The 21,989-nt window shown below is 45.2% G+C and overlaps 1 protein-coding gene across 1 annotated transcript in view; it reads left to right on the top strand.

The window, feature by feature from the left end:
* Positions 1–21,774, top strand: part of atp13a3 (ATPase 13A3) — a 32,758-nt gene extending 10,984 nt beyond the window's left edge. Inside the window, exons 5-33 of the mRNA XM_080534203.1 lie at positions 173–243; positions 402–485; positions 1,485–1,554; positions 2,123–2,257; positions 2,603–2,675; positions 3,049–3,180; positions 3,342–3,527; positions 3,724–3,881; positions 4,034–4,222; positions 4,338–4,399; positions 7,588–7,738; positions 7,841–7,960; positions 8,065–8,082; positions 8,399–8,552; positions 9,010–9,130; positions 9,429–9,553; positions 10,122–10,282; positions 10,892–11,020; positions 11,117–11,196; positions 11,324–11,366; positions 11,529–11,638; positions 11,809–11,905; positions 12,154–12,226; positions 12,452–12,629; positions 12,838–13,013; positions 15,797–15,885; positions 16,114–16,194; positions 16,992–17,084; positions 18,023–21,774. Coding sequence (XP_080390329.1) covers positions 173–243; positions 402–485; positions 1,485–1,554; positions 2,123–2,257; positions 2,603–2,675; positions 3,049–3,180; positions 3,342–3,527; positions 3,724–3,881; positions 4,034–4,222; positions 4,338–4,399; positions 7,588–7,738; positions 7,841–7,960; positions 8,065–8,082; positions 8,399–8,552; positions 9,010–9,130; positions 9,429–9,553; positions 10,122–10,282; positions 10,892–11,020; positions 11,117–11,196; positions 11,324–11,366; positions 11,529–11,638; positions 11,809–11,905; positions 12,154–12,226; positions 12,452–12,629; positions 12,838–13,013; positions 15,797–15,885; positions 16,114–16,194; positions 16,992–17,084; positions 18,023–18,229 — 3,366 coding nt within the window. The 3' untranslated portion in view covers positions 18,230–21,774. The remainder of the gene's footprint in view (positions 1–172; positions 244–401; positions 486–1,484; positions 1,555–2,122; positions 2,258–2,602; positions 2,676–3,048; positions 3,181–3,341; positions 3,528–3,723; positions 3,882–4,033; positions 4,223–4,337; positions 4,400–7,587; positions 7,739–7,840; positions 7,961–8,064; positions 8,083–8,398; positions 8,553–9,009; positions 9,131–9,428; positions 9,554–10,121; positions 10,283–10,891; positions 11,021–11,116; positions 11,197–11,323; positions 11,367–11,528; positions 11,639–11,808; positions 11,906–12,153; positions 12,227–12,451; positions 12,630–12,837; positions 13,014–15,796; positions 15,886–16,113; positions 16,195–16,991; positions 17,085–18,022) is intronic.
* Positions 21,775–21,989: the final 215 nt, after the last annotated feature.

Raw genomic sequence — 21,989 nt, forward strand, 5'->3', positions numbered from 1 at the left:
ATCACATTGACATAGGCCTGGCTGTATATCTCTCTCTCTCTCTAAAACACACACACACACGCACACACACGCACACACACACGCACACAGTCACACATCTTAATCCTCTCTGAAAAATACACACTTCTTTTTGTTTCTAATAACACGGCCTTGCACCTTTCTTCCTTCGCAGATTCGCTATTTTACCCTCCATAGCACAAAGTACTACTGGACCGACGAGGGACAGAACTTTGAAGTATTAACGTAAGCAGTGCACTCTGATTTATTGTTTTTATTATTCTTTTATTTTCTGCATTCACCTGGAAACCTTTGTTCTAAAAGGCATATTTGTTTTATGGATGTATCCTTCCTCTTTGTTTTCCAATGCGCTCTCACACACACACACACACACACACACACAGGGGCCTGGAGGATCTGGAGGTGACCTGCTCCACCGTCCACACAGAGCACAGCGCCGGTCTGACCAGGAACCAGCAGGAGTACAGGTACTTGACGGCTGCACATAGAAAAAAAGATTTCGAAAAAAGAACATAAGGAATGTTTGCAAAAAGTACTTACTTGGTACATTCTTCTATGCTGCACCTGATACATTGGAAAAAGGGCTGCAACTATCAAGTATTTTAGTGATCGAGTATTCTGTCGATTAATCGGATAGAGGCCAATTGCCTACATAAATTCATTCATTCATTCATTCATTCATTCATTCATAAAACATTAGGTATGCTATTAGCCTTGGAACCACTGACGCTGAAGCCTGCACACTGAAATTGAGCTAAGGCTTGGACTCTGACACTTTCTAGAGCGTTTTCGATCTGATAATTTTTCTGTACATAACAGAAAGGGTTTGTTCAGTGGTTTCCTCCTGTACTGTAGTAGGTTGCCTCCGAATCCAGCCCATCCCCTAGACTCCAGAGTGCTCAGCTTGACAGGCCTGAAGCATCTCTTTCACCATAGACCACATGGCGTTCTCAGCTCAGTCACCCCTAACAACACATGTGACCTTCTCATAGCCCAGTGTGTGTTTCACTATGCCTTGAGCTAGCCTACTATTCCCTGTATGTGTCATTCACTCAGCATCTGAGGGTGTGTGTGTGTGTGTGTGTGTGTGTGTGTGTGTGTGTGTGTGTGTGTGTGTGTGTGTGTGTGTGTGTGTGTGTGTGTGTGTGTGTGTGTGTGTGTGTGTGTGTGTGTGTGTGTGTGTGTGTGTGTGTGTGTGTGTGTGTGCGTGCGTGCGTGCGTGCGTGCGTGCGTGCGTGCGTGCGTGCGTGCGTGCGTGCGTGCGTGCGTGCGTGCGTGCGTGCGTGCGTGCGTGCGTGCGACTGACTCCAGCCCTGGCGAGTACTGACCTACTTACAGTAGAATAATACCGTCACACACCTCGTCAAAACGTTTAGTGGTATTAGGTATATATACTTATGTGTGTGTGTGTATGTTTGAGAGAGAGCTTTGTCAATGTTAAACCTTTTGTTGTTGTCCCCACACAGGAGATTGTTTTTCGGAGTGAACGAAATTGCAGTGAAAGTGCCTTCCGTTTTCAAGCTGCTTATCAAAGAGGTGGGTTATTCTTATTGTATTATGATATCAGCCTCTTTGATTTGAATGTACGACCGTCAGAGATAATGACATTCACTTCGAATGAATCCTGTTCCTGTGGTTCTAGTGGGAATGTTCATTTGAGGAGATGTCAAGCCTTCTTCTTTCTGACGGTCTGTTTTAGTTCCAACCGAGTCGACAGGGCCTACAATAGCAACACACACAGTGTTTCCCTCCTCCACAGTTCTCTTCCCCTCTCTTATTTCTTTCTTTCTTTCTTTCTCTCTGTCTCTCTCTCTCTCTCTCTCTCTCTCTCTCTCTCTCTCTCTCTCTCTCTCTCTCTCTCTCTCTCTCTCTCTCTCTCTCTCACTCTCTTCTTTCCCCCATAGCAGCATAGTTTGTTTTTGTTGTTTCTGTAGATATGGGTCAAGGATATTTCTCATTGATTCATTTATCATTGTAGGCCTTACAGTGTGTTCTTTTTGGCACTCACGTCATTGAAATATTGCTTAACTCTCTCTCTCTCTCTCTCTCTCTCTCTCTCTCTCTCTCTCTCTCTCTCTCTCTCTCTCTCTCTCTCTCTCCGCAGGTCCTCAACCCTTTCTACATCTTCCAGCTCTTCAGTGTGATCCTGTGGAGCGCTGACGAGTACTACTACTACGCCGTAGCCATAGTCTTCATGTCGGTCATATCGATAGCTACCTCTCTGTACACCATCAAAAAGGTGCGTATGAGGGCCCGTGCTCAACCAGGTCAAGCAGGGCTAAGCCAGCGTTAGACCATGTAGGCCTATAGCTCCCCCCCCCCCCCCCCCCCCCCCGGTCTAATCCATGCCCACTCAGGCCTACATAACGGGCCATATTTGCATGGTCTACTGCCTCTGGGGCCAAGGGTTCACCCAGCGAGAGGGAGAAAAGCCCCCTTTACAATCACACTGCGTAGGGAGGGAGGGAGGGAGGGTTCTCTTTCTAGGAGTCGCTAGAAGCTTGTATGTGAAGGACATGTTGTGTTTGTTTTATGTTCTGGTATTTCAGCCTCTAGAAGTGTTTGTTTTTTCTTTCTTTTTCAGCAATACGTCATGCTTCATGACATGGTGGCAGCTCACAGTATTGTCCGCGTGTCTGTCTGCAGAGCCAACAACGGTTTGTCACATATCCCTCACTTAGTTGTGCGTCCGTGTGTGTGTCCGTCTGTGTGTGCGCACTGCAGTGGCCTGTGCATATGATGTCTCAGCGTTTTCCCTGCCCAGAGGGGCATGAGTAATGAGAGATGTGCTGAACAAGACTGGAGCTCTGACGCACAGAATACCTCTCCCCCCTCACTCTCTCCCACCACCACCACCTCCTCTGCTCCCACTCCCTGCCCCCCTGCCTTGCCTTCCCTATTTCCTTCTCTCGTTCTCTCTCTCTTTCTCTTTTCTTCCCTCCCTCCCTCCCTCCCTCCCTCCTCACCCTCTCTCTCTCTCTCTCTCTCTCTCTCTCTCTCTCTCTCTCTCTCTCTCGCATGCCCTAACAGAGATCGAGGAGGCCATGTCCACTGACCTGGTGCCCGGTGACGTTATGGTCATCCCTAGCAACGGGACCATCATGCCCTGCGACGCCGTGCTGATCAGCGGAACCTGTATCGTCAACGAGAGCATGCTCACAGGTGAAGCTGCAAGAGTCCATTATATTATCACTTACCCTGGCTTTCAGTGCAAAGTCAAGTCCTCCCACAAAGTCAAGTCCTCCCACAACCTGTATCGCCAAAATCACCCTCACCGTCTTCCCTCCCTCCCCCCTTCCTCTCGTCGTCGTCGTCCCCCGCAGGCGAGAGTGTACCCGTCACCAAGACCAACCTGCCCAACCTGGGCCTGGGGGAGAAGTCGGAGTCGGAGGACGAAGGACCCTACAGCATGGACGAGCATAAGAGACACACACTCTTCTGTGGCACCCACGTCATCCAGACCCGCTTCTACTCTGGGGAGCTGGTCAAGGCTGTGGTGGTCCGCACAGGTAAGGGGTGTGGTCTGTGAGGTGTTTGTGTGTAAGGTGTGTGTGTGTGTGTGTGAGGCATGTGTTTGTGTGTCTGTGTGCGTGCGTTTGTGTGTGTCAAACCTGTTATCTTTGCAGAGCTGTGTCCTTGCAGCGCTGCTATCCTCAGGCTTAACCCTCTTCCTCGTCCTTCTCCGGCTTCCTCTTCCTGCCTCAGGTTTCAGCACAGCTAAAGGCCAGCTGGTGCGCTCCATCCTCTACCCCAAGCCCACGGACTTTAAGCTGTACCGCGACGCCTACCTCTTCCTGCTGTGCCTGGTGGCCATCGCCGGCATCGGCTTTGTCTATTCCATCGTCCTCAGCATCATGAACAAGGTACCGGTACACAGTCACACAGTAGATAAGATACAGCAGATAGATAGATAGATACAGTCGATCCCAGTAGGCCATCTTTTCTTTGTGGGGGACACTGTGTTGGTTGCCTCGTTCTCTTCACGCCTCTCCCTCTGTCTGTCGCTGTGCCCCAGGTGCCAGCTAAGACCATCATCATCGAGTCCCTGGACATCATCACCATCACCGTGCCCCCCGCGCTGCCCGCTGCCATGACGGCGGGCATCGTCTATGCCCAGCGCCGACTCAAGAGCATCGGCATCTTCTGTATCAGCCCCCAGAGGATCAACATCTGCGGGCAGCTCAACCTGGTCTGCTTCGACAAGGTAGGACACTGAGCTCCCCCGCCTAGCGCTCATGGTGCCAGAGAGCTGCTAAAGAGAGGTAAGAATCACCCAGACTCAATTGTGTCTCTCTCTCTCTCTCTCTCTCCCTCCTTAGACGGGCACACTGACGGAGGACGGACTAGACCTGTGGGGAGTCCAGCGAGTGGAGAATGGCAGGTGAGACCATTAACGTCCTAGGAAGTCATCATTCTCATCATCTTCATCCGAAAGAGGTCACTGAAACAGTGTTCATCAATTGAAACAGCCACACCAAAACATCAGCAGTGTTTTAAGCCCCTTTCACACATATTACCCTGTAAATTACATGGAATCCCAGCCCGGGTCCGCCAGTGATTTTTTCGCCGTTCACACATGAGCTAAATGCCGGAAGATTGCCGTCTTGCGCCTTTTCACACATGTCCCGGGTCTGCGCGAGCTACTTGAATCACGCATTCAACTGGATGGAGAACTGGAACGTAGTAGACGTGAATTCGAACGAGACAGATGCGTGAGACTGCCGTATACCATATACCATGGGTCGGCAATAGGCGGCCCGCGGGCCATTGTTGGCCCACCAGCAATAATATTTGGCCCGAAGATTATTTCAAGATTTATTTATTTTTTACAATATCGGACCGACAGTCCCACATATAGGCTATAATGTCCGAATAGAGAATCTACCCCTAACTGAAGAATGCTTATTGTACTTGTATCCATGTTGAGAGTGAATGACACAGGCACAGACAGTCAGGCAGCGGGGTGTATGACGCTGAACCCCTCATAGTGAATCATAAGTAGGTGGACAATTGTATGTTAAATAATTATTCGAATAAGTTAGGCTGCGCTACATCGTCAGTCCACACATTTATTATTCAAAAATATGGAAAAAGGTGAAACTACGTTTCTAGTCAAGCCAAAATACTGCAACGCAATGGATTGGACTGCTATCTAGTTAACTAGAACACTACTTTACATTGTTAGCAGGCTCACAAAACAAGCTGTGTTAGTTGACTAGTGATGTCATTGATTTTCTACAACGCGGAAATGTATTTACATTTTTCGAAAGAAAAGTCAATTACTTAAATTAGCCTTTGATTATGTTCTGGCCCACCATCTAGTGACTCCAAGTCCAAATTTACTTGCCGACCCCTGCCATATATATATATATATATATCTGCCATATATCATACCTCCTTTTTATATGTATTTATCATCATATTTTTCACATTAATTTAACAGCGAGTCAACTCGTATTATGCTTACCATCACCAAGTTTGCTTGCCAACTAAAGCACTTGATTACCGTTGATATAAACAAACTATACTACAGTAGTGTTGATATAAACAGACTATACTAGTGTTGATATAAACAGACTATACTAGTGTTGATATAAACAGACTATACTTGTGTTGATATAAACAGACTATACTAGTGTTGATATAAACAGACTATACTAGTGTTGATATAAACAGACTATACTTGTGTTGATATGAACAGACTATACTAGTGTTGATATAAACAGACTATACTAGTGTTGATATAAACAGACTATACTAGTGTTGATATAAACAGACTATACTAGTGTTGATATAAACAGACTATACCAGTGTTGATATAAACAGACTATGCTGGTCCAAAAGCACAGTATGGGAGAACGTGCTACAGCGCAGCCACACTGTATTGTCGGCCTGAGTAAGCACAGTTGAAGCGAGGGAGGGACTGGAAGTGCCACTGATGCACACTGCGTAAACATATCACACATGTACATTTAATAAGTAATCTAGCTAAGTAAGTAAGATCCTATCTATCTATCCGTACAACTCTGTAACATCAGCGGACCAAACCAAAAGTACAAAGTGAGAAACTCCTCACTGTGATTGGTTAACTTTTCCATGTGAAAACGTCTCGCATCAGACATACGTAACCCTTTGCGTGCCGGGCCAGGGAATGTTCAGGCTTCTGTTCACACCTAAGGCTTCCCTGTAAATTCCATGGGATTATACATGATCCCGATCGGGGAAAAATGCCTGATCGAATTTCCTTGCTCAGTCACGTTCACACATACACCGCAGTGTTTCCTCTATATGCATTTATTGGTGGCGGGCCGCCACGAATGAATTTGCTCCGCCACCAAATGATTCAAACAGTCCACTTTGATTCAGCGAGTTATTATGACCGGAGAACTGAAAAAAAGCATGTGTCCCTGAACGCTCCGCCAATCACTGTGAGTAAACTGACTCTGAGAATGTCCTCACGTCACATTTTACCGTAATACCCTATATGTTGGTTGAAGTGCAACATCTCAGCTTTCAGGGACAGTTGGATTTTTTTCGATAGCACAAACCGTTTAGAAATTACGGTAATTACGGGTGCGGATTTGTGCCGGTGGCGGTACATTCGGCGCAGAAGTGGTATCTATACCAGATAAATAATAACCATTTGCTTACGTAATTTTTCGTTTGTTTACATAGTCTGAAACTACAGATGGTAAGCTTTCAAATGATGCGTCATACATTGAAATCGGAAAAAAAATCAAGACGACACGAGTATTTGAATGTTTGTTTGTATCATGTTTTGCTCAAGAATGGTGACTGCTAAACGCTGCTAGCCTAACGTTTCGTTCTAAAACGAAAGTATTGTAACGTCCCCACTTGGACAGTGGTTGAAATAATGACAGATAGCTTCTCTCATGTAATCTGTGCGTTTAATTGTAAACTATCTCATACACAACTTTCTTAGTTCACCGGAGCTCTCTCTCCCAACGGTCTCAATAACACACACAGCATCACAGGGGTGCATTGGCACACAACACAGTAACAGTGCGAACATGAACATGAACTCAAGCATTAATGAACATTAATGAACAGGGTTGTTCTATCTAATTTATTATGTTTGTGTTATGCTAATAAATGTAGATCCACACAGGTATACAAACTGAGATCCGTTTACTGTCAAGTGCCATTCATTCTGACAACACACACACACAGTCGTAAAGCTCTAACAGAACGTGACGTCGTAAAGTGCAACAAAGTGCTGCAATGACATACTGTCGTACATAACAATATTGGTATTTGATCACCTTCTATATAAAATCACCTGCTCGGCTTTAATGACTTAACCGCTATTTAAGAAATTATATTTGTTTTCGCGTGCACGCGTTTTATCGGGCGCGCGCTGCCCGCGCGAAAGACGACCACCCCGCCACTAATGTGAAAAATCCTGGGGGAAACACTGCACCGTATCAGGTAAAGTCCATGGAATCTACTGGGAAGGCTCCTATGTGTGAAAGGGGTTTTTAGTTTCATACGGCCATATCGTCCCATTTACCCATTTACAAACTTAACCCAGTTTGCCTCTGTTTTCAGTTTCCAGCTGTCAGAGGAGAACGCCTACAAGGAGAGTCTGGTCAAGTCCCAGTTTGTGGCATGCATGGCCACCTGCCACTCCCTCACCAAGATCGAGGGCCAACTGTCAGGAGATCCTCTGGACCTGAAGATGTTTGAAGCCACAGGATGGGTAAATGACCGGTCCCTGAGCAGGTGTCTGTGTGTGTGTGCATGTGCGTGTATGCGTGCGTCATCTCCTGACCCTCTCCTCCTCCCTCCTTCTCCCTCTCAGATCCTGGACGAGGCCACGGAGGAGGAGACCTCCCTCCACAACCGCATCATGCCCACCGTGGTGCGCCCCCCCACCCAGCTGCTGCCCGCCGAGCCTGCACTGACATCTGAGCAGGACATGGTACACCCCCCCATACCTCTTATGTGTTGTTATTATTTACCTCTGGTTGCATTGCATTAACTCATTGTTATATCCTTCCTGTTTCCCTGCCTCTCTCACTAAAGGAGCTGTACGAGTTGTCGGTAAGTAGCCCACTTCTCTTGGTCATGTTCCCTTCGTTTCGGGTGAGAAAGAGAGAGCAGGTCAAATGTTACCCTGTTCGGGGCGCTTAGGTGGCGTAGCGGGTTAAGCGTTGACCATGTAACCGCAGGGTCCCCGGTTCGATTCCAGCCGGGGACATATCCTGCATATCATCCCTCCTCTCTCTCCCTCACCCATCCTTCCTGTCAAAACTCTACTGTATCTGTCAATTAAAAAAATAAAAATAAAAATATGAGTGGGACTGCTCAGAAAAAATTACTTTAAAAAAAAATGTTACCCGGTGTGCTCCCTCCCCAGGCGGCCTATGAGATTGGTATTGTGCGCCAGTTCCCCTTCTCGTCGGCCCTGCAGAGGATGAGCGTGGTGGCTCGTTTGCTGGGGGAGAAGCGCATGGATGCCTACCTCAAGGGGGCGCCAGAGGTGGTGGCCAGCCTCTGCAAACAAGACACAGGTTAGCTGTCTGATTTAACGCAACATCTACCAGACTTTTTTGTCTAGACTCTTTTCCAGAAAGACACATGCTCAGTATAGGTTTTTGGAAGAATTCCTTTAGAATTAGAATGTCTCTTGAAGTGTGTGGTTGTCATAGGAAAGTGCACTGTATCATCCAAATCATATAATAGCAATTGTTTTATTTGCCATGCAATCAACTTGTCAGTCAATTGTTGGAATTTTGGTATTTTTTGCTGCTAGGGATCAGCCTTAGTCGACACCCCTGGAGCAATAAGGGGTTAAGTGCCTTGCTCAAGGGCACATGCAGCTCCCTCCTGAGGCAGGGATCGAACCAGGGACCTTCCGATTGCTAGCCGGTCTCTCTAACCTCAAGCTAGCGCTGCCCCATGAACCCTTTTCCACTGTGTCTGAATCCCCCCGCCCCTCTCTCTCTCTCTCTCTCTCTCTCTTCGCAGTTCCAGAGAACTTTGCAGAGGTTCTGGAGGACTACACCAAGCAGGGTTTCCGGGTCATCGCCCTGGCCCACCGCCGCCTCGAGTCCAAACTCACCTGGCACAAAGTCCAGAACGTCAACAGGTAACAATCTACAGTCTCTGACCTACCTGCATGCTGCCCTAATGACCAGTAGTGTTTTTCTGTCCCCCTAAACGTGTGTAATAGTAAATGGACTGCACTTATATAGCACCTTATTCCAAAGAGCTACCATGCAAGATGCCGGCCCGCTCATTAGGAGCAATTTGGGGCTTCCGTGTCTTGCCCAAGGACACCTCGGCGCATGGCCAGCTGGGGATCGAACTGCCAAACCAAGTCGCGGGTGTTTCATGTGTGTCTCATCCCTGATGAGGTGTGACTCTGGTGTGACTCTGTTCCTCAGGGACCACATCGAGGCCAACATGGACTTCCTAGGCCTCATCGTCATGCAGAACAAGCTGAAAGCCGAGACCCCCGCAGTGCTGGAAGACCTCCGCAAGGCCCTCATACGCACCGTCATGGTCACTGGTGAGACACACACACACACACACACACACACACACACACACACACAAACCAAATGCAGCTTAGGAAAAAAAGGCCATGTTGTGCTTTTTTTACAGAGTGGAATATGAACTGTGGGAAGCTTTGGTTTTTGTTGTGGTGCTGCTCACAGCTGAATCCCTTCTGCATTTATTGAGGTATTCCTGGAATTCGGACTAATAAAGTTTTAGGCCTTACAAGCTTAAAACTGGCAGAGAGATCCAAAGTCCAACCCTCCCTCTCTTTCTCTTCTCCCTCTGTCCTCTCTCTCTCTCTCTCTCTCTCTCTCTCTCTCTCTCTCTCTCTCTCTCTCTCTCTCGTTCTCAGCACTGTAAATGTAATCACGCAATTAGATAGAGTTTCAGCGTCCGCCAGCCCTCTCACTAACCCGTGGCCTGTCATGCGGAGCGTTGGTCAAGCGCCAGTGGGCTCCCCTGTCTGAACCCCTGGTTTAGGGTGTCACGGAAAAGGGGGAGAGCTCCAGGACAATAGCCCCCCTGTGTTAACATTCTCTCTCTCCCCCCCCCCCCTCTCTCCACCTGTCCCCCCCCAGGTGACAACATGCTGACGGCTATCTCTGTTGCGAGGGACTGCGGGATGATCCCCCCTCAGGACCGGGTGATCATCGCAGACGCCCTGCCTCCCAAGGACGGCCAGGCTGCCAAGATCACCTGGCGCTACGCTGACATGCCCACGAAGACCGCCCGCCTGGAGGTGAGGGGGACCCCTGCTGGAGGGAGAGAGGAACTGTAACACACAAACACACGCACAGGCACACGTACACTCGGTACACACACACACACACACACACACACACACACATTCATACACAGGTTAATGAGTGCGCTCTGTTGGACAGTATGAAGTGTATAAGTGAAATGTATTAAGTATGAGTCATGTTAGTTAGTTGCGCTGATCCCTCCTATGTTATGGAGATGGAGAGGCGTAGTGATGTCAGTGGTCTGAAATAACCCAGTGAGCACACGCAGCAGGAATGGGGTGGGGTGTGTTCCATACACACTCCTGCTCATAGAGGTCCTTACTGCCAGCCAGTCATTGTGTTGTAGGGCTCATTGTGTTTGGATGCTATGAGTGATATATTGTTTTGCTTTACAGCAATGTCAATGAGTCTCTAGTCTAGACCAATCCAAGTGTCATATCGTTGTTACTAAAGCAAAGTTTTTCCTATTCCATTCGATGACATACAAGTATCCTGACCACCATGCTCCCGGTCACCTCTTTCATCCTCGCCTCTCACCTTTCGCCTGTCTGCTACTCTTGTCTGCTTATCTCTTTGACCCCTCCCCTTCCTGTCCCTTACAGGAAGTGGAGATCAGCCTGAACGACGTGTGTTCTGTGGAAGAGCCCAAGCGTGTGGAGCAGTACCATTTCGCCATGGGCGGCAAGTCCTTCGCCGTCATCACCGAGCACTTTCAAGACCTACTACAGAAGGTACGGGGGGGGGGGGACCGATATCAACGTAACACCCACAGTGACCGCTTCAAGGATTTAGAAGTCGTATCTGATTCAGTGTCGTTGTGTTGGTAGTTGGTGCTGCACGGAACCGTGTTTGCCCGGATGGCCCCGGACCAGAAGACCCAGCTCATTGAGGCGCTGCAGAGTGTGGAGTGAGTAGAGGATAAAGCTGCTTATTACTAGGCAACACACCTGTGTCCTTCACCATCTTTTTTCATTTGATCTGTTGTTATAGACCTTTTTATATAGTTAATGATCCTCTTCCTTCTCCCTCTTCAGCTACTTTGTGGGAATGTGTGGAGATGGCGCAAATGACTGTGGTGTAAGTACAGCCTCCTCACAAATGTTTTGTTAGAAATGAAGTCAGTCAGTTGGGATTGGACGAATACTTTTGGCTGCCACTACAAAGATCAGCCCAAGTGGTGAAAGTAGGTGTGATCTGAATCAAAGTGTCTGATCGACCGTCCCTCTCCCTCCTCCTCAGGCCCTGAAGAGAGCCCATGGTGGGATCTCTCTCTCTGAGCTTGAGGCCTCTGTAGCCTCTCCCTTCACCTCCAGAACCCCCAACATCTCCTGTGTCCCCAGCCTCATCAGGTACTGTACTGTCTGGAGGCCCCCCCTGCTCTGTTGTTGGACTGAATCTGAAACGTTGGAAGACAGGCTGAAATCAGTGATGAAATCAGTGTCTACTGAAATGAAATGTCTACTGTGGTAATGAATCCTCTGACTTGAACCACCATTTTGTTTTGTTTTTTTCTCCACAGAGAGGGCCGCGCTGCTCTCATCACCTCCTTCTGTGTGTTCAAGTTCATGGCCCTCTACAGCATTATCCAGTATATCAGCGTCACCCTCCTTTACTCTGTAAGTACCTGTGTACCTGTTTGGAGAAGCTAGAAAGAGGACAGCCTACATCAACCAGAAACACCCTGTTTTTACCATGGATGTGGTAGATCGAAAGTTCAAGTACCTAGATTGTAAAGGGATTATTCCTTCTACCCCATCACCAGCCTTCCAGGTTCATTCTGGGCCAATCTCTGCTTCTGTTAGAGACAGCTTGGCTGGCTGGTTGAACTCTGACCTGACTTCTACTCTCTTGTCTCTTGTCCCAGATCCTCAGTAACCTGGGAGATTTCCAGTTCCTCTTCATCGACATCGCCATCATCCTCCTCGTCGTCTTCACCAGTAAGTAGACCTGAGAGCTATTAGACTGACTGACAACCTGCTCATTCGATTCTGAACGTACGCTCGTGTTGTCCTTGACTATCACTGCTGGTTCTAACTCTCTCTTCTCTCTCACCCTCTCTCTCTTCTTTTACCTCTCTACTTCGACCATCTCTCTCCTTTCACGGCTCTCTGACTCATCCATTGTCTTGTCTTCTCTTACCCCCCCCCCCCCCCCCTCTCCAGTGAGTCTGAACCCAGCCTGGAAGGATCTGGTGCCCAGACGGCCCCCCTCAGGTCTGATCTCCGGCCCCCTGCTGTTCTCTGTTCTGACCCAGATCCTCATTTGCCTGGGCTTCCAGACCCTCGCCTTCCTCTGGGTCCGGCACCAGGACTGGTACGAGATCTGGACACCACAGTCCGAGTGAGTAGTACCACCATACTGGACACAATATGAACCATTCATTCAAATCCACCCATATGACTACTCTAAAGATAGGAACATATTTCCCTCAAGTACTACTTTAGTTTTATTGTATGCACACACACTCAAGTGCCACTTTTGACCATACATATTAGTTTAGAAATGTATGACAGGAAGTAGCTAGCTTTGTGTATCACTCTCCCCCCAGTGCCTGCAACACCTCCCACAAAACCTCCCACGACAACAACTCCACGGAGATTGACGACCACAACATCAAGAACTATGAGAACACCAGCCTCTTCTACATCTCCTCCTTCCAGTACCTCATAGTGGCCATCGTCTTCTCCAAGGGGAAACCCTTCCGCCAGCCCAGCTACAAGAACTGTGAGTCTTTCTTAAAGGGATGCTACTACACTAAACTACACTAAACTAGAGTTTCTTAAAGGGATGCTACTACACTAAACTACACTAAACTAGAGTTTCTTAAAGGGATGCTACTACACTAAACTAGTTCTTAAAGGGATGCTACGACACTAAACTAGAGTTTCTTAAAGGGATGCTACTACACTAAACTAGAGTTTCTTAAAGGGATGCTACTACACTAAACTACACTAAACTAGAGTTCTTAAAGGGATGCTACTACACTAAACTAGAGTTTCTTAAAGGGATGCTACTACACTAAACTAGAGTTCTTAAAGGGATGCTACGACACTAAACTAGAGTTTCTTAAAGGGATGCTACTACACTAAACTAGAGTTCTTAAAGGGATGCTACTACACTAAACTAGAGTTTCTTAAAGGGATGCTACGACACTAAACTAGAGTTCTTAAAGGGATGCTGCTACACTAAACTAGAGTTTCTTAAAGGGATGCTACTACACTAAACTAGAGTGCTACTACACCAAACTAGAGTTCTTAAAGGGATGCTACTACACTAAACTATAGTTTCTTAAAGGGATGCTACTACACTAAACTATAGTTTCTTAAAGGGATGCTACTACACTAAACTACACTAAACTATAGTTTCTTAAAGGGATGCTACTACACTAAACTACACTAAACTAGAGTTCTTAAAGGGATGCTACTACACTAAACTACACTAAACTAGAGTTTCTTAAAGGGATGCTACTACACTAAACTAGAGTTCTTAAAGGGATGCTACTACACTAAACTAGAGTTCTTAAAGGGATGCTACTACACTAAACTAGAGTTTCTTAAAGGGATGCTACTACACTAAACTAGAGTTTCTTAAAGGGATGCTACTACACTAAACTACACTAAACTAGAGTTTCTTAAAGGGATGCTACTACACTAAACTAGAGTTTCTTAAAGGGATGCTACTACACTAAACTAGAGTTCTTAAAGGGATGCTACTACACTAAACTAGAGTTCTTAAAGGGATGCTACTACACTAAACTAGAGTTCTTAAAGGGATGCTACTACACTAAACTAGAGTTTCTTAAAGGGATGCTACTACACTAAACTAGAGTTCTTAAAGGGATGCTGCTACACTAAACTAGAGTTCTTAAAGGGATGCTACTACATAGGGGTGTAACGATACATCGATTCACATCGATGCATCGATTCATTGACTAACGATCTGATTACATCGATGCAATGTAAAAACATCGATCTATATCGTCATCTTATGCGCGCAGAGAGAGAGAGAGACTTGAAAAAGATACGAATGTTTTGCATTTTTGATGAGAGACAGTAAGTCTGTCCCTTCTAATATATATTTTGGAACATCTCTCTAAACCAGGGAAGTTCACATACTCGCGTTCGCAATGACTTCGCATTCACCGTGTGTGACTGTCTAGTGTTTCTCAACCCTCTCCTCGGGGCGCCCCAGCCGCTCCACATATTTGATCTGTTCCACCACCAGCACACCTGATTCAACTAATCAAGTCCAAATCATAATTGCTTTGGACTTGATCAGTTGAATCAGGTGTGCTGGTGGTGGAACAGATCAAATATGTGGAGCGGCTGGGGCGCCCCGAGGAGAGGGTTGAGAAACACTCGGCTCCACTTCTCTGCTCCTCCTCCTCTCGCGTTCGGCAATCTCCGGTAATCTTCGGAAATGTTCGGCTTGTGTGAGTGCGTCTAATGAGAGTGCGTCTAACGGGAGTCTAATGGGCGAATACATTGACCGTTTTGGACACCAAAGATATTTTTTAACATCTACTCATCGAGGCGAATCCAGTCAGACCAATATCAGACCTGCTGGACGTGTGTGACACGTGTGTGGACGTGTGTGTGTGTGTCTGGATGTCTCTCTGAACCTGTGTGTGTGTGTGTGTGTATATGTTAATGAGCTGTATGTTAATTACCACTTATTACAATTGATAATTGTGTTAGATTGGCATATGATATCGCGTCATATCGATCATATCGTCATATCGATCTTGAATCGAATCGAATCGAAATCGTATCGTGACTGACATTGTGATATCGTCAAACATTGTATCGTCATACAAACAAATCGATATAATATCGTATCGTGATGAAGCTGGTGATTTACACCCCTACTACTACTACACTAAACTAGAGTTCTTAAAGGGATGCTACGACACTAAACTAGAGTTCTTAAAGGGATGCTACTACACCAAACTAGAGTTTCTTAAAGGGATGCTACTACACTAAACTAGAGTTTCTTAAAGGGATGCTACTACACCAAACTAGAGTTTCTTAAAGGGATGCTACTACACTAAACTAGAGTTTCTTAAAGGGATGCTACAGGATTTTTTTGTCTGTATGGTTCATGATCTAATGTTAATCGATTTCTTATCTCATTACACAACACAATCATGTAAGTTTAAGGTTAGCAAACTTTTGCAAAATAAGATTTTTTCCTCATGGTATTGAGGAGGTGTCTCTGTCCATTCAGGTAATTTCTTGACACATTTATTTATATTTTGGGGACCCCTTTTTGCCTTGCTCATTTCAGAACTAGTGGCTGATAATATTCAAGAATCAAGTCTCCTGTACCATTGCTCTAAGTGTCTTCATCCACAGAAGGGAAATAATTCATGTTGAAAGTATGGAGAGGAGATCTCACAGAATGATTTGAAACAAGATGGTTTCTCTCTATCTCTCTCTCTCTCTCTCTCTCTCTCTCTCTCTCTCTCTCTCTCTCTCTCTCTCTCTCCCCTCTCTCCCCCTTCCCAGGGCCTTTTGTTGTGTCATCTCTGGTCCTGTACATGTTCCTGACCTTCATCATGTTCTACCCCATCACTGCCATTGACGACTTCCTAGAGGTGAGTCGGAACCAACGAGGAAACACACTTTATTTACAACTGAGAGTTAGACTTAAGTTACATTTCTCGGTGGTTGGTTAACAATAATATTGCCACTTTAAAGTTGTATATAGGGCCTTTTATTTGGAGTGAAATCAATTGAAGTATGACTTCGATTGTTGAAGTGCGATATTCTTTGGTCCAATGGTAAACGGGCTCCTGTGAATCTGTCTTATGTTTGCTGTCTAGATTGTGTGTGTACCATATGAATGGAGAGTTACACTGTTCTGCATCATCGTAATCAATGCAGTGGTGTCTGTCGTGGTGGAGGTAAGACACAGATACACACACACACACACTCCCAGATGTCCATCTAGGTCCTTTTCTCATGTACAGTTTTTCTTTTGCCATGCAATGTCCTCGTCAGTCCATCACTAAGGTGGATTCAGGTATCGTGAGTTACTGTATCGTAGGTTTGAGTGTGATGACAACGTGTTAGCACAAGTCTCTTTCAATCTCTCAATCTCTCTTCCAGTCTACAAGTTCAGAGAAATGTCAGTAAAATGATGATCTAGTGCTGTGTCCCCACTCACCGGGCTGCTTCACCAGTGATTGATCAGATGACGCTCCCCGGCTTTCACTGTGCAGTAGAGCGGTAGCAATAGCAGCTCCATATCCTCCTCAAGCTAATGGCCAATGCACAGATTAGCAGCGGCCTCTAGAGGGCACTGTCTTCAAGGCTGCGAAGATCCCTTCACACACTCACACTCACACACACACACACACACACACCAATGAGTCAATGGACAAGTCACCATCTGATCAAAGTCAATAATCATCACTCCAGCCAAATCCTCACTGAGAAGAAGCACCTTCTTGTAGATGGAATGACTGTATAATAACTCTTCTCTTTCTCATTATTTTGTTGTCTTGAGTTAACCTCCTATTGCCTCCTCCCCCTCACAACTAACACACACCCTGAAAATCACCCTAGATGTCCTTATCAACGGTACACAAACCAAAAGGGATGAGGATGACAACAAATCTCTTGAAAAAAAAACAACAACTGTGTGATCAAGTAGTCTACTCTCTTGTAATTCTTTCCCGCCCACTGCGCTATTCCATAGACCCTCGTCCTTGACATCGTCTTATGGAAGCTTGTGTTCAGCCGAGACAAGCAGGGCAGCTATGGTCCCACCCCTGCCGCCCCGACACCACAGGTTGGCAAATCACAAAGACACCTTCTGTTCCTTTATTGCTTTTCACCCCCCCACCCCCCCGGTGCTACCACTCTTATTCCCCTTTCTCCCCCTTTTCCCTCTCTTTCTCAGTACCCGACCCATCACTCTTTCTATATAACCCTCCTCCCCACTTCCCAATACCTTTTTGCATGTGGTCAGAGAACAAACTCCATTGCTCTCTCACCTTCTCTTCATTGTGCCCCCTGCTGGGTATGCTCTATCATTACACTCCACTGGGAGCATGATTGCCCCAGGTTTTTACCCCCCTCCCACCCGCCCTCTCCTCCTCTGATACCTCCCAGCATAGTCGCTCCAGTAAGAACTCCTCTGCATGCATCTCAAAGCTCCCCTGTTAGCCCCCCTATCTAACTGTGTCAGTGGAAACCGCATGGCCTCTATCAGGTATGTGTCCTCCAGGCAACACCAGCCTGCTCAGGTTTTTTTTTAATCCAGACATTGGCGGTCGGTCACTCTACCCTTTAGGTTACAGGTCAATGGGATATCATTTCTGTTAAATGGTCTCAATTGCTGAATTCCTTTTTCTTTTCTTTTGGTTGCATTTGTTAGAGCTTGACTCATTTGTTTAGCTTGTCTTTTTTTTTAGAATATTGTCATGGAGTAAAGAAAAGAAACGAAATGATGATGATCAAATATAAACAAAGTAGATTGCATGCAGCAATACAGAGCTGCAATACATTTGCATGTGCCTGATATGATTTATCATTCTATGGGTTGAAAAGCATGAAAAGTCAAAGGATTATTAATACCTACCAATAATAAATACCAATAAAAAAAACGACATTAGGGAGCTAATGCAACAGAGAAAGAAACTAATTAATTGTGTGTTCTTTCCTCTCTCGCTCCCCCTTCTCCTGTTGTTGTTGTTGTTGTTGTTGTTGTGGTGTTTTGTTGTCCAGGGGAGCATCGACCAGTGGGGTCCCAAATGTCTCTCATGGCTGTGCTGCAGACAGAACACGGTCCCCAAGGCCCGCTACATGCACCTGGCCCAGGAACTGAGCGTCGACCCTGACTGGCCCCCCAAGCCCACCACCACCACGGAGGCCAAGGCCCCTCCCCCTGGCCCAGAGAATGGCTCCTCCTACCAGATCATGGCAGACTCCTAGCACCCCCCCGCCCCCCAACCTCCCGTAAAATTACTCATTCAGACATATTATTGTACGACCAAAGGACAAGTTGACTGGTTTGTCATGGAGAGGAAAGACTGAAAGATGAGGGTCACGGTGAAGTAGAGAGTTGTGCGTCAAGTCAGCTGGAGCGGAGCGTTGTGTGTGTGGATGTGGACAGCCGGGGCTGACTCTGGTGTCTGCTCAGGCCTCGCTGTTTGCTGCTCCGATTCCTCCCACAGGTCAGACTCAGTCTGGACTGCATACCCTCTAGTCCACAATGCAGTACATCATGCCTCCACCAACCCACCCCTCACCTATACCCTCGCTAGTCTACTACGCGCCCCCCCCCCAAGATGATCTAACACACCCACGCAAACACAGCAAGTCCATCGTATCCACAGGCTGGGACCTGTGGCAGGCCCCCCAACACTGTGTGTGGGGGCACGTGTCGTTTTGAGATGAATCATTGCCTCAATGCTTTTTAATACTGGCAAATGATGCAGAGACCTTGCAAAACCAGTGTAGTTTTAACACAGGAATGATCTCTACAATTGTAATTGCTGTCACGCCCAATTCCAAGGACCCTCTGATCTCTCCCATACTGTAGCTTCTGTGTGTCCATCCGTCAGAAGCACCCACTCCCATGGTTATCACATAAGGCACCCGAAGCATGGACGTGCATGAAACCAGCTCCATATAACCATGGTTGTATTGTGGTTAGAATACTACTGCGTCACTGGTATTACGGACATTTGCAATAAACCTTTTTGTATTAAGAATCCATATGTGCACACGATGAGAGGCAGCATGAGAACATGGCTTGGGATCATGGACCATTCATAACCCCCCACCCGCATGTAGGGAAACCATCCAAAGGCTTCTAACAATAACAGCATCATGTCAATCTGGCTCACCCACAAGGGCCAGCTCTGCTCTGCATAGATTTGTCTGTCTTGTCTTTTTTTTTAACTCTAGATCCTATCTGTATTGCATTTCTTCCTATGGAAGACGAGAAGAGAAGGTATGATAGTGAAAGGCCAGGTGTTGTGAAACCTGTTGGATGCATTGTCTTTCCATCCAGCCATGCAATTACACCCCATAATACGACCGCTGCACACTGCTCCAGCCATGGACCTCCATGTATTACCATCGCACACCGCACACTGCACAGTCAACAGAGAAATCAAAGGGCTAAAACAAATGTTCCCTATACTCTTGACACTCACAGGTAAATAGTATTCATACACATGTATTCATACTCAATATTCTCCAAAACTAAACAGGTTCATATGAATATATGATGCATTGTGCATTGTGGTCCTCTCTGATGTTGTCATGACATACAGTATTGTAGATTTCAGATTGTCTGCCGGTCAGTTTAATGTACTCTGTAACCCTGTCTTTCTTGTCATTGTGGTAGATCATCATCATCATCATCATCATCACATATCATCAGAGATATTAGTTTAATTGTCATCTGATGTCTATCAGTTGCTATATTCTAAAATCCAAAATAAAAATGAGGAAGGAGGAACAACACAGTACTGAGAGGCATCACTAGAATGCTTAGTTGTTTATTTCCCACTGATTTCGAGTTTCAGGAACGGCAATAATGTTTATTGCATTTGTCCAAGTTTTTTTATGAATTATATGATTAAAACTAATATATCTTTATGCTGTTCATGATTTGTGGAGTGTTGTTGGGAATATGAGTGAAGTTGGACTGGCTATAAGACACACTGTAGAGAGATATTCTCCAGAAACATTACGCAATATTGGCCATACAGTAGATTGACAATATTATAGGTTTCTAAAGTACACCCTGTTGTGCCAATTCATCTGTCACTCAAAACCAATATTTGACTGAATATCATAATAATTCTGCTTTTTAATAAGTGCAAATCTGTTGGGAAAAAACATTGCTGATGTTACACAAGCCAGAGGTTAATGTGTACTGAATTCTGCTAAGGAATAACACATTTTGAAGTTGGCAGAACAAACAGCAGCAGTTAGAATGTTTGTTTGATAATTAGAAAAGATTGATTCATATGTTGTTTCCCAAAGATTTCACGAACATTTTAATTAATGTTCAAATGGTTATGAACAACTATTTCCAGATCTATCAAATAGCCCAACTCCAAATCAGACTGGAATGTGACGGACCTTTAATGTTGAGAATGAGATTAGAATTTGGAATCTACCTGTATATTTATTTGAGACGTACATTTACATGATTCCCTTGTTAAATGTAGCTTCAGAAACGGTTGTTTAGAGATGTGATTGAAGTCTTGATTTCCATGTCTATCTAAGGGCTGTCGGATCTCCCTCTGCTCCTGTTGGTACTGTTTGTCATGATCAGTTGGATTATACACTTTTTGTTTTTGTAATGTCTGGGTTTTCTTTGTGTTTTGTCATTATTACTGTGACTGAGCTAGTATGTTATGTGTTTGTTAGTATGTCCTCTGGGCGTTTTTCTTTTTTTAATAACAATTTGAACCAATGATGTTGAGGTGTGATTGGTCAGAACACTGACCAAGATTTAGTCATATAATGAACATTGGAGAATCCTTATCTTAAAAAAGTGCTTGAGCATGTGGTCATCTCTGTACTTTTTATCAGTGAAAACATTTACCATGAATCTACCAAATGAAAGAAGGGATTTCATATAGTATATATAGGCACCTCAGCTCTGCAAACACTGATTCTGGGCAGAAATATTCAGACAATCTTTTGTTGAATGTTTTTTTTTTTATATCTTCCCCAATGTTAATCACCCAAAATGTTTAAGCAATGCTTTTCACGTTTGACTTTTCTTTCTTTGCTGTGTCTTTCATGTCAAATCAAGGTATACATGCGGAAGAACGTGCATTGTTGTGGATATCTGTATCTGTTTTCTCTCTGTGTCTCCTCTAGAAGGGATTCTTTTGCTGCTAGGGGAAAAATGATTCAGTCTCAACTGTCTGTCATAATGATGCACCTTAATGCCTTCACCTTTTGAATCAATTATCATGACTCCTAAAACTTCAAATTGTGAATTCATATTACCATACTAACTAATTGCTCCAGTGCAAGGTACACATTATACAGACTGTTGACATCTCTAATCACCTGAATTTTTATTTTTTAAACGTTTGAAACAAAACCATTAAGAGGCATTTAGAACAGATCAGCCACTGACTCTGTATAACTTCCAGTGGAAATTGTTTCCTCAGGGAAATGTGTGTATTTGTAACCAATAGAGAAGTATAATAAAGTTGTTACTTAACTGAATGAAACAAATAATGTTGGTAAACATTTTATTACAGTTCTCTTGTATGTCAATTGTTGTGTGTCAGTTGTTTGTTGCACTACAAAATCCCATCTCCCAACCCTCAATGAGAGGCTTCTTGGAGGAAAAAAAATCATTTTTTAGCAGAGATGTAAATTGCTCGCAAATTTTTGTACTTATAATTTATTTTATATTTATTTTCATTTGTATTTCTTTACTGAGGATTTTATCTCTGATTTTTCTTGATTTCTTTTTCTTTTCAATAAATGTGTTTGACAACAATTGGTTTCAGTTTATTGACTACATTTTGCTATGATATGAAATTGGATCACCTTTACAGTACACTGCAGTTTGCAGTTTAGATGAATGAATCATGATGAAACAGCTTAGGTGCCGGTCTTCAGCCCAGGTCAGCTCAAATGTTGCTGCAGACTCCCTCCCTCAGAAGAGCTGACTTATGGCGCTTTTCCACTACAGGGCCGACCCTGG

Source organism: Nansenia antarctica (genome assembly GCF_963989245.1).
Source record: "Nansenia antarctica genome assembly, chromosome: 1".
NCBI classification, from domain to species: domain Eukaryota; kingdom Metazoa; phylum Chordata; class Actinopteri; order Argentiniformes; family Microstomatidae; genus Nansenia; species Nansenia antarctica.